Source organism: Neopelma chrysocephalum, unplaced genomic scaffold (genome assembly GCF_003984885.1).
Source record: "Neopelma chrysocephalum unplaced genomic scaffold, ASM398488v2 Primary Assembly neopelma1_97, whole genome shotgun sequence".
NCBI lineage: Eukaryota > Metazoa > Chordata > Aves > Passeriformes > Pipridae > Neopelma > Neopelma chrysocephalum.
The window spans coordinates 3,412,834-3,425,601 of record NW_020897760.1 but is presented as its reverse complement, the minus strand read 5'-3'; the positions used below and the strand labels follow the sequence as shown (position 1 = coordinate 3,425,601).

The 12,768-nt window shown below is 36.7% G+C and overlaps 1 protein-coding gene and 1 long non-coding RNA gene across 2 annotated transcripts; one reads left to right on the top strand and one right to left on the bottom strand.

Annotated features, from left to right (window-relative positions):
* Positions 1-211: 211 nt before the first annotated feature.
* ACADM (acyl-CoA dehydrogenase medium chain) lies at positions 212-12,755 on the bottom strand. Its single transcript, XM_027694439.1, has 12 exons — positions 12,660-12,755; positions 10,406-10,505; positions 9,532-9,629; positions 9,344-9,413; positions 7,291-7,391; positions 7,124-7,204; positions 6,180-6,310; positions 4,998-5,106; positions 4,006-4,146; positions 3,833-3,928; positions 2,901-3,149; positions 212-646 (listed from the first exon to the last, which is right to left on the bottom strand). Exons 1-12 carry the CDS (start codon positions 12,681-12,683, stop codon positions 575-577), a joined length of 1,272 nt encoding a protein of 423 aa, XP_027550240.1. The 5' UTR covers positions 12,684-12,755; the 3' UTR covers positions 212-574.
* Positions 5,078-8,905, top strand: LOC113972918. The gene is made up of 2 exons (XR_003536070.1): positions 5,078-5,169; positions 8,704-8,905. It is a non-coding gene; the product is annotated as an uncharacterized LOC113972918 (long non-coding RNA).
* Positions 12,756-12,768: the final 13 nt, after the last annotated feature.

Genomic DNA, 12,768 nt, shown 5'->3' with positions numbered 1-12,768 from the left:
AAGCTGATACTGTTATTGCTGGATAGCATCTAAATCCTCAGCACAGACGCAAGGCAGGCCCGCTGCTGCTCAACTGGAAAGGCTGTTCGGCTGCTTGCTGAGCACAGGAGAAACTGAAGTACGGCTATTAACGTACTTCAGAAATTGTATTGTGCGTAAGTTGTCCAGTGTAAGTGATATAACAAGCAAAATGAATATAAAGCAACCACAGTTCTCTTAAAAAATATTTTATTAGAATGCAGCAGTGACTGTCAGAAATAACATTCTGATCATCTTATTTTATTGCAAGAAAACTGCATTGTGAGGTTCTCATTTCTTGCCCATTTGTATAGGAACAACAAATCATCGTGGAATTCAGCATGTTTAGAAAATACCAGCTTTGTCAGTCAGGAATGAAGTCAAGGACTGGATAGGGAGAACACAATCAGTGCTTAATAATGGACAGAATAAAAATACATTGAAGAAAATTTGTTTTTCTCCATTCCTTTTTAATTCTATTGAGAAACACACTAACATCCTTTTCCATGAGAACGCAGAACACTACAGCAGCGCCAGGCACAATTAATACATTTCTTTAAGCCTTAAATTTGCCAACGTGTTCACGAGCTATGATCATCCTTTGAATTTGAGCAGTTCCCTCATATATCTGAAAAGAAGAATTGCAATAATGTTAAGGGATGATTTTTCTAAAAGGTTTTAACAGATCTATACTTGTAAATCTCCACAGCACTAATCCAGGGTGGGTTAGGATGTGCAGGAAGACAGAAAAAGCAGGGAGAATTCCAGAGTGACAGAGCAATTACACGGGAGTAAGTGAAATATATAAGATATCAAGAGACAGACTTGTTCTCTCAGGTGCTCTTATCTAAATTCAGTAGGGCTCTCATGAAAATAAAGTGACAGATGATGACATTCCTCTTATTTGAGGAAGAAAAAATGTAATTTAGACTTTACAAAGTAGGATTTCAAACCATGGGTGGAAGGGGTGACTTGTGCATAAGTGTTGTATTCTCTTTCACTAGGCTTTCAAGGTCATACCATATGTCCTATTTGATCCATTTATTTCCATTGCTTGTTGTTAAGTAGTACTCTCTCTCATACAGCTTTATTTGTGTTTTTGTTCATTCTTGCATTTTCTTCTAGAGACCTCCTGCATCGTCCCTCTGTTCTTTTTGTTTGCTGGCAGCAAAGTCAAAGATAGAGAAAAGAGCACCTATGATGCTGTAATGTCAAAGGAGGCCATATGTATTGCAAGGGCTGAGGCAACACAGTAGAGAGGTTTTAATGTTTCAGCTCCCAGTTTTGCCAGAACTTGGTTTGGCAAATTGCTCAAAATCAGGCAAATTCACTTTATCATTCACTGATAGGAATAATCTTCCCAAGAACCTTACAGAGCATCTTGAAAATAAGGACACTATAACCAGTGTTCACATTAGTTCTGGTTCAGAAGAGGCATTCATTCCCAAAGTGAGTTCTCTGATTGCTGCTGCTTACCCCGTGCTGAGCCAGTTCATAGTACAGACTGTGTTTTGTGAATACCAGGTGCCTTCTGGAGCCAACTGAAATGGAAGCTCTGCTTTCTCCTATACCAAATACTCACCAATCCCTAGAAAAGTCTTAATGATCCAAGCCTACAACTGGACCCTTACAATTACATGCCTATCAGGGACATACATTACAAGGGACCAAACAGGCTTGCTGTGGAATCAGCCTGCCCAAACTTCTTGGAGTGTAGCTGTCAGAGCCTCAGCAGCTATTCCTGCAATCTAGTAAACTGCTCCTATTGCACTAAATTACTTGCTGATGAAGACAGCCATGAACTCAAGTGTAAAGATGTCAAAACTCATAATCTTCATAATCTAAGAGTTTTCCAGAACTAAGAGTTTCTACCAAAGTAGCCTAGTTTTGTAGCCAGACAAAACTAGAGCAGAGTAAGGATGTGTAAAAATGTTATCAGTAAACACAATGAAAGGATTGTGTAATACTGAGAAAGATCAAGCATATGAAGGAAAGTTGGAAAATCAAGTTTTTGTGCATGCAACATAAGGCAAAAAGTATATACCATCAGGAACTGGGCAATAATACAGTAAAGCACAGTGAAGTGCAAGGTATAATCAAGAGACATGAACAATAATTGCAAGATAAAAGCCTTTCCTGAATTCTTTTGGGGATGAAGTAAAACAGAATTTTTAATTCATATATTAATACCAAAATGTTTACACTAAATCTGATTAATCTGATCAATTAAAAAAAATCTGCTTGGCCATGCTTTTGGATCACTGTAATGAAAAATCTAAGTAACTGGGATTCTTGTAAAATCAATCTCAGCTTTCAAATACAGTTTCAACTCTCACTATCATTCTCTAAAAAAGCGTGCAACCTGACAGGAAAAAAAGCCCAATCATAAAGTTCAATTAATCATTCACTGCCTCTCTCAGAGGAGTGCAGTTAGTTATAAGAACCTTTAGATTCCACCATAGCAGTTGTCTTTCCTTAAACAGAGAAAAATAAAAGTCTTGGCTAGTGGCAATAATAGTTTTTATTTTGAAGTCAGCTGTAAGACTACATAAAATCTTAAGAATGACAGCTATTATAGCTAACTAACATTGAGAGTCCAAGAATTCCAGAATTCCATGTTAGAGGGGTTAAAAAAAGGAAAAAACAAAAAGAAAAAACATAATTTATTTCTCTTATGTGGGTTGAGTTTTGGTTCAGTGCAGTGACTTTTCTATGCAAGTAATTTCCTGATCTGAATGACTTTTTCTTTAAATTTAGGGATTATTGTTTTCATTCTAAAAGCTTTTTTTTTTTTAATATGTGTACATCCTTATTTGAAGTAAGTAGCCCTTAGTTTATATTATATAAAATCTATGCATTATCACATTCCCTCTTTTACTTACCTGGTAGATTTTAGCATCTCTCATTAGTTTTTCTACAGGATATTCAGTATTAAATCCATTTCCTCCAAAAATCTGTACTGCATCTGCAGCTACTTGGTTTGCAATGTCACCAGCAAATGCCTTTGCAATGGAAGCATAGTAGGTATTCCTGCGACCAGCATCAACCTCCCACGCAGCTCTCTGGTAGGCCATCCTAGCGAGTTCAACTTTCATGGCCATTTCAGCAAGCAAGAAAGACACTGCTTGGTGCTAGGACAGAATAAACCACGTTAATATTGCCCACTTAAAATTTTAGGACATTCAAGAAAGACATCATCTCCTAATACAGTGATTTTTTCAACAAACTCACTAAGTTGTATGAGAGGAGTTCTACAGAATATGCATCAGGCTCTCAGAATTGTGTGTTGAATTAGATTTTTAAGATTTTGATTCTGAAATCCATTTAGTCATAGGGATTAAATACTGAAGTTGTTCTTTCCTATTTATAAGGTTGGTATTTACCTTGCTGTTTATTCATATTTCCTTAAAACTCGTAACCAGCATGACTGGCAATGTATTCTGTTAGTGTTAATACTATGTGTCTTGTTTCATGTACCTCATTTTTTCTTTCCTGAAAATCCCTCTTTATTAGCACTGAAGAACTTAAGTATGTCCAGCTAGTACATAAGTTTTGATGTCTTGGGCAGAGGTTTTTTTTTCTGCTTCTACTACCATCATTGATAAATTATAAAAAATTCTGGAAGTTACCACATAGCTAAGTTTACTTACAAAGTGCTTACCTACATAGATGGAAACCCCAAAATGGCAGAGATATGATATAAAAATTAAGGAAATATAAAAATCAAGGAATAACCTTTAAAAATCAGTAGCAGTACATCTGGTGTGAAAACATAAGCTTTTATTGTATTCTCTCTCTCTGCCCCCACACTTACTTCAACAATTGGTTTCCCAAACGTTTTTCTCTCCAAAGCATATCTGGTAGCTTCATCAAGGGCTCTCTTTGCTAATCCAACAGCACCAGCTGCTACCTGAATTGAATACAGCACAGAATAAAAAATCAGAAATTCCTGATGTATTTTATAACCAAGTTATTTCTGATACTTACAGGTGGTCTGGTCTTATCAAAAGCTCCCATTGCGATTTTAAAGCCAGCTCCCTCAGCTATCAACACATTTTCTTTTGGGACTCTCACATCTTCGAAGACAATACCTCTTGTATCTGAGCAGCGCTGACCCATATTCATTTCCTGAAGTGGAAATTTACAGAGGTGTTACTAAATTTGATTATTCAAAGGTACACTATGTTTTCATTCTTTAGTTTACTCAAAGCATAGAGTATGTTTTTCTTCCCCCAAACACTTAATCTAAAAATTACCATATACATGACAAATACTAGTTTTGTACTTGCAGACCAGCATGCCCTTCATTTGTCTAAGCTGGGCAGTTTACTTTCTCCTTCTATGAAATCAGTTCAGTCTCTGTAACCAGTCTTCTTGTCTTTCTCTAGTTCAACTATATCCTTTGAGATGAAAGTGGAAAAAGAAAACAATGTAATACGCAGGCAGTGCGGGTATACTACAACTAAATAAATAAATGAGCTTTTCAAGTTTTTAGATTCCTTTCCTAATGTTCAACACCCAGTTTTACCTATTATTAAAAATAGTACTTTTTTTTAAAGAGAGAACTAGTACTAGTATCTCTAAGGCGTCTTCTTTGACCAGCAGTAGCTAAAATTAAAGCTCACTGCCTGTGTATTTATGGTTGATATTGTCCAACTTGCTTCCTATCCTTTCAATGCCTAATACTTCTCATTTATTGGTACTTGCCAGTATAATAGTTCTCAAAGAGTCTTTTGCAGCTGTTCAAAGTCATCTTACTTTGGACCATTCTGAACGATTCCTTATCTGAACTAATAACTTTAAAATTATGTTTTATGAATAGTTTCTGAATGTTGTGAAAATGAAAAGATGGTTGTAAATGAGCTTATGAAAATGTTCAGTTGTGTAACAGTCTTTTCTCTTGAGCGGTACATTTGTTTCATTACTGGTTTAGAACTAAACAATAATTCCTAACTTGTCAAATAAGAAATAGTCTTCACCTTTCTTCCAATTTGGATCCCAGGGCTATCTGCTTCCACAATGAATCCAGTAAAGGCTTTGCTTGCAGGAGTTTTTGGATCTGGATTGGTACGTGCTAGCAAAAAATACCTAGTGTAAACCAAAGAAGATGGATGCAGTTTATGCTCACAGTTAGCAACCAGATATATTTAGGTAATATTTTAAACATTTTTATGCATGTTTATACCACATAATAAATTCTGAGTGTAAGTTAACAACCTATATTCCTTGCCCATTCTAAAAATAAACTGAGAGGAAGTGAGAGAGTGGAAGTCTCAAAGATTCAGGATTTAATAACATTTAATAAAATTACTTCAGATCATCAAGCAAAGATTCTCTACCCTTTCCATTTATTCTAAGTCTTTATGGTATTACCAGTTTCACAAATTGTACAAAAGAAACCAATTTGCAGCATGTACATAAAAATTAATGCTTAGGAAATACATTCTTGGATGTAAAATGTTATCATCTGATTTCAGATATCTTGATTTTATTCTTCTAAGTGTAAATTGTAAATAAGTATTTCTCTTAGAAATTAAACAGCTGTAAATCATATTTATGGTATTCAGTAATGTCAAAAGATATCTGGTAGATTGTCTTTGACGGATCTGCCTTCAACGATGAAGTAAATGACTAGAAAATTCAGCTTTTGGATAAGTGTATAAAGTTTTTTCCACTTGAATTAAGGAAAATTTCTGTGTTGTGAATCAGTGTGATATAAGACATGATGTAAGAGGTTTATATTGTAAAAGCATGCTCCACAAACACAGCAATATTTGGAATCTCTGACAGATGGAAAACGTCTTCTTTTCATAAAATAAAAAGTAACACCACAATCTAACAGTGTTTCTAGCTTCACTAGGAGTAAGAGGTGTTTCTAGTAGAGTCAGATTTAATTTTCATAGCAGCAAGATTCAAGAGGCCATTCTTGAGTGTGGAGTTGTCATGTCATCACTCATTTTCCTTTTTAGGCTGTGTGCAACACTCAAGACTGCATTTGTATTTGCTATCCTGATAAACTGGTCAGAGATTAAAACACAGTCTGCTGAAATACAATGAACGTTCAGATTTATATCAGGTCTGTAAAGAATTTAACTGGGGGCGGAGGGTAAAGCCACTATTTAACAACAAAAAACTATGACACCAGTTAATCGTTAACATACCAGTTTGCTTTCCCCCCATTTGTGATCCACATCTTCTGACCATTAATAACATACTCATCTCCTTTCTTCTCAGCCTTTGTTTTTATACCAGCCACATCAGAGCCTGCTCCAGGCTCTGTTACACAGTAGGCCTGAAAGAAATTAAAATGTAAAATAAAAGTTCTGTTTTTAGGCAACCAGAAATTAATGCAGACTATGTGCATCAAATTATCTATAAAAGGTTTAAGTGATCTGCATGGTAAACCCCAAAACATTGCATAAACAAAAACCACCAATAAAACTTCAAAACAACCCAACACCCCCCCCAACAGCTGTCTGAGCAAGAACTCAACATATAAGGGTTAATTATCTTTATAAATCCATAATGATACATAAAATTGTCTTTTAATCAAACAGAAACATTCTGTAACCCTTAAGTTATTACTTCTTCAGGCTTCAAAAATTCTGATTGGAAAGCTGAAGATCTTTAAAATCTGAAAATAAGAGCACTGAGTAACATTTTATGTTTACCAAGTCCTTCATTTTAGGGGGCTTAGTAGTACAGATTTACATACATTGTACATGACTCTTCTTTCTATGTAACAAGAACTGCTTATGTAATATTTAAGATCATAAATTCCCAGTTTCATTCCCATCCAAGTTTAGTGTCTTAAATGCCTACACCCCCTCTTGAAATGGAAATAAAAAGTATTAATTTTTGGTAAGTGACTTAGGTTGAGGTTGATTTTCCATTAATATCTACTATTTGCTTATTGCATGTATCTCATTAGATATTTGCTGACTTTCAGTAAATGTCACTGTTTACAAATCAAAAAGGGCTAAGTTGTGTGTACATGTAAGTGTTTTCGAGGGGGGGGAAGGGAAAAAAATGAGGAAAAAAAAAGAAAAAAAGAAGTAATATTATTAGGTTGAGGAACATTTTACAGTGTAGCAGTTATACTCACACACATTAATGGTTCCTCTGTCATTCTTCCTAAGTATTTTTTCTGCTGATGCTCATTTCCTGCAATGATAACTGGCATTTGCTGAAAGAAAATATTTAGACCATTAATCCAGGTTTTTCAAGTACACAGACTGTAGTTTAAGGGATGTAAGAAAATACAGAGCTTACCCCTAGGGAGTTTGCTTCAATGGCAGTTTGAACCCCTGTACATCCATAGGCCAACTCCTCTGTAATAAGGCAGGCTTCAAAAGTGCCGAGGCCAAGGCCACCTGCAGGTGAAACACTTCATTTACTCAAGTAGATTTAAATTATAACATATCAATATTAGTGATTTACACATAATTAACAAAAATGTATCCCCCTCACATACATTTGATTGTGTACCATGTTTGATTAGACGTTCTAACATCAGCTTTTTAAATAAAGCTTTGTCAGAAGAGTAACAGGTGATTTGAAAATTACACATCATGGTTCCAGGGTTATTGTTTGATTATTGTGGGACAAGTTGCACAAAGCGGCAAGAATGTACCACTTTATTTTTTTTATTACTGTACACTTGAGAATTAAGAGTTCCTAGGAAGCAGAGAAAGGGCTCCTGAGCCCACAGCATTTGAGAATAAAAAATTTATAAAGTGTCCATATTAGCAGATAGCCAACTCAGTAGTCTGTTTCTGACAGAAGCCAACACTATGGGAAGTACATACAAATACAGTAACAATTATACTTCCTCAAAAATATTTTCCTGAGCCTTCAGGTGACTTCCTCAGTCAAAGAAATACCTCTCTTTGGTATCTTTGTTATGCTAACCTATGACAGATATTTATTACATTAATTTGTCCAGTCTCTTTTTGAGTCTATGTAAATTTTACCACCAATATCCTACAGGGGCAGTAAGTTTTGCAAATTAATTACACACTGCTGTAGAACCAACACCTTTCATTTGTTTTGAAAATTTTATCTGATGACATAATTTGATGCCTTCTAGTTGTGTTGAAAGGGACAGTCAACTATTAATCCCTTTTCACACTCTCCATGCACTTGACATTTTAGTAATTTCTCCTATAGAATCTGCATCTCACAGAGAAGACACAACTTTTATAATCTTTGTCATCCTTTTAGAAACCTTCTCCATTTCCCCAATACTCTTTTGAGATGGAAGGATTTGACTATATAATGAATTAAAAAGGCAAGTGCAATTTGGATTTGGGCAGCAGCATAATTGTGCCTTCTGCATTTTTCTTCATTCTCTTAAGGGTCCCTTTTGACTTTAAATTTTATAGTTTTGACCGCTTCTGGGCATTATACTCCTGTTCACATAACTATTTATGATAAACACCAAAATGTCTTTTTTGAGAGGCAGTAACTAATGCAGAGGATACCATTTTTCTTGCTACTTTTCCTTCATATGTGCATCACTTTTCCTTTTTGGAATTGCATTGCCATTTTAACTGGCCCTCTGTTTCAAGGTCTTCTCCTGCAGCTCTCTGCACCAGTCTCATCTTTTTTTTACACTGAGTAACTTAGTATTATCAGCAAACTCTATCGCCTTTGTGTTGATCCCTTTTTTCTGTTTATTTATAGACACCCCAAACAGCACAAGACCCAGCAAGGCTGCACTACTTATCTTTCCAATATGAAACCTGATGATTTTTAAAACTTATTTTGGAAATTCAAGTATTCTTTATCAACCAAGGATACCTTGTTCACACACTTATTAGCTACTTCAGAGAACTCCAATGATTTTTGAGACATGACTTCCTTTAATTAAAACCCTTCTCTAGCATATCATGCTTGTCTGTGTTACTCATATACCTAAACACAGCCAAAGCTCTGCTGTACTGCACATAACTTAAACTGAAAAGCTGTCCTTCTGGGATAAACTCTTAAGTTGCTCCAGCCTGTGTCAGAGACTAGAACAAAACATGACCTTCTAATTTCTCTGCCTAATCAGCTGACACAGTGCACCAGGGGAACATTAGACAGCTGTAATCACGGTAGAAAAATCTGGTCATAAATTACTAAACCATAATCTGTCTAATTTGTCTCCTGATTACATCCACATCTAGTAACACTTTTATGTGTCAACCTGCCTACTGATTAAATTTAGATTATTCAAGTATGCAACTATTTATTTGATACAGAATCCATAATTACACATATAAATCTCATCTAATGTCTCCTTGTTGTTTCATTTTACAGATTAAAAAGAATGTTTACTTACCACAGCTTTCTGGTATGTGTGAATTCATAAGACCAAGTTCCCAAGCCCGTTTTATAAGTGGAACGGGATACTGAAATAGACATGGAAAAATCACGTTCTGATTCACCACAATCAAAACTTTAAATTTTAAAGGTGAAGATAAAAGTCTGGTTTTGTCCAATTTTTCCCTTACACTATGGTAGATTTACCTCTCCAGTTTTGTCATATTGTGCAGCAACAGGAATAATTTCTTCCACAGCAAATTTACGAGCAGTAGCTTGAAACTCCTTCTGTTCATCAGTAAGTTCTATTTTAAAAAAGAAAAAGAAAAAAATTCACAAATTCTCTACTGTCTTTAATTTTACCTGTTGTCAGACTGATAAAAGAGAAAATAAGAGCATCTTTCCAGGACAGCCCAAACCACCACTTTTTGGTGCTGTCCAGAAAGCAAAAAAACTGTTTCCTCTTCCTCCTAGGAGAAAACCTCCATTGTTCTCTCATCAACACCTACAATGCCCTTGCTTCTGATGAAATTATCCACAAAATATAGAAAATTAAGAGGACTGTGTAACATAAAATGTATTACCAAAAGAAACAAGAAAAATGCTGTGTTAATTAAATAAAGAAAGAGACAGAGGTCATCCAGAAATCCTGACTCTTCAGTTTCAAACATCTAGCTCTGACCTACTAAATTTGCTTTATGTATATAATATGCCAAGCTGAGGATGAATTTTCTTTTTTACATTTCTTTATAACCAAGTTCAACTATGACTACATTTAGGTACCTTAACACTGCAAACAACAATATGAGATAATTATTCAAAGATAAGACACTTTGGCAATAAAAAAAGGACAGACATGAATTAAAAAAAGAAGAAACTCTTAAAAACACTACACACATACCTGCCTTGCCTGAGCCGAGGACAAAAGTAATTTTGGTTTTCAAACTTTTTTATTAATAGAAATCTATTTAGGATAAACACCATTTTAAATTCATGGTGAAGTGCAATATAGGATATTATTCTTTTTAAATCTGCAATTTGTCCATAATTGCTATATTTCTTTAACAACTGTACTACTTACCAAAGCTAAAGCCAAGTCCAGGTTTGCCTATATGTAAGTTTTGAGCAGGTTTACTAGAATGTGACCTCCATCCATGTCCTGCAATGGTTTGAAGCACTTGCTAAAGAAGAAAAAAACATAAGGTGTAAGATCTTTACAGCTCAAGTCTTCTAAAGCTACTTGCCTGCCTGCAGCACAGCTTTCAATGTAGACTCCCTCTCTAAAAACAGTATCAGATCAAATATAATTTACTACAGTGATAAAAGAATTATTGGCTACCTTATGTTTTGCTCCTGTGACGCTCTGCCAGGATTCTCAGGCTTTAACAGCACTGAGGCCGGGTGAGCTGCCCTATACATTTTTAACTATTGTGCATTTGATTATTTTAAAATAGTTAAGCATGATTAAAATTTATGTTCACAGAGACACAGCAATATATATTTCTTTTATTTATACATACACAGATCAAACTTGATTTTCTGGCCCTCTGCTGAATATCCTATCTACTCATTAGCAAAAAACACCCTACCTATTAACCAATATATCAGAATATTTTGATAATGTCCTAGACTCATCTCTGCTTTCTTTTATACGCTGGTGCCAGGGACACTTGGTGATTATTGTTATTATACTCCAGATGGGAGAGAACACAGCAGACTATCTGAAGTTTATTTTCCTTCCTAATACTAAACACAAATTTATTCTTTTTCATTGTAAATACTTTCTTTGCTTTTTGAAGTTTAGTACCCACAAATATTGTTGTTACAGCTGCTTTCAGAATGTCTTAATATTGTGCAAAAACATGTCCAAATTTAATTTTAAAAGGCTGGTTGACTCTTTTCAAGAGTTGTAAATCTCTAAAATGTTTAGAAATTAGTGAAAAATATGTAATTGGATACATTTTTAGGAAGACCCAAATTAATACTGCAAAAACAAATCAGCCTAAACAGAAGAGGCTTGTTCTTGATTTTCTTATGTGAAAATGTAGAAAATTTTTTTAAAAGTGTGATCAGACCAGTTAGTTACTTGATAACATTTTAAAAAAATGAATTAATGATAGCAATGCAAAAGAATACCACAGAAATTTTACTGGGAACTCTAGAAGACAAGGACTGCAGGTTACTCTGGAAAAACTCAACAATCCCACCAAACACTGAAATACGAATAGGTGGGATATACACCTGGAAGTTGCATGACTGATCAAGTGACAAAGTATCAGGGTTTCCTACATGTAAGAATTTGTATGATTATCTGTCTACTTAGTCAACCTTCCTATTGCTTGCCTCTGAGGAACAGTTATATTCAGTGACAAACTACTGCTAGGGATGCTTAGATGCAATTCCTACTGCATTTCCTTGCACTTTTGCATGAACTGTCAGAATCACAAATATGATCATCAATGTGGTGAGACTAACACTGGAATAATGTGCTGTCAGGAAAAGACTATGCATGGAAGTGATGCAATCTTTATTACCTTAATGCCAAAAGAAGTATGGAACCTGTTTGACAAGATGCACATCACAGAAAATGACAGAACAACAACATGCTAAGGGTCACCAACCTTGATCCTCCCTCACGTGTCTCAGAATAAAAAGAGTTGTCAAGAGCAGTTTGTTGCTGGGGTAACGTGTCAGGTAATATGCGAGTTCTGAATACTTTTTATTTTCTACTTTGAAGCTGTGAGATTATTGGTGGTTCAATATAGGAGAAAGTCTGTACTTCAGAAAACCAACTATGATACATCACACATATTTAAAAAAAATAGCACAGGTAGTACAGCTAAGTATGCTAAAGGATAAAATACCCCGAACTATAACACCCGGTGTTTTGAAGCCGTCACCGCCGGTACGTGGGAGGTGCCAGACATACACAGGGCTTTTCCAAAGATAGGCACGGCGCGGCCTTTGGCCCATGAGGAGCCCCAGGGCTGTGCAGCAACTCCGCTGAGAACAGCCGATGGCAACACCCACTCGGACCGTGAGGGTTACGGCCATAAACTCTCGGATAATACTGCTAGGCAGGAAAAGCAGCACAGCAGATGGGTCACAGCCTCGCCGGTTCTTCCCTCCGGGGCTGCCCCTGTGCCCGCAGCTGTCCCGGCGGCGGAACCCGGGCTGGCCCCGCCGCTTCCGTCCTTCGCCCTCCCTCGGCCCGCGACCCTTCCCTGCCGCCCGGGACCCCGCCTGCCGGCGCCGGCAGCGCCTCGGTCCGGCCCGGCCGCCTCTTCTCTCCGGACCTCGTGTCCTCCGAGCGCTCACCCGGGCCGGACACTCACCCGGGTCGCCCTCAGCGCAGCCATCTCGGTGGGGTTCCGGCGGCTCCGGCGGGGCGGGGCTCCGGCGGCCGGGGCGGTGCCGCGCGGGCCGCCCGCTGAGCCGGGGGAG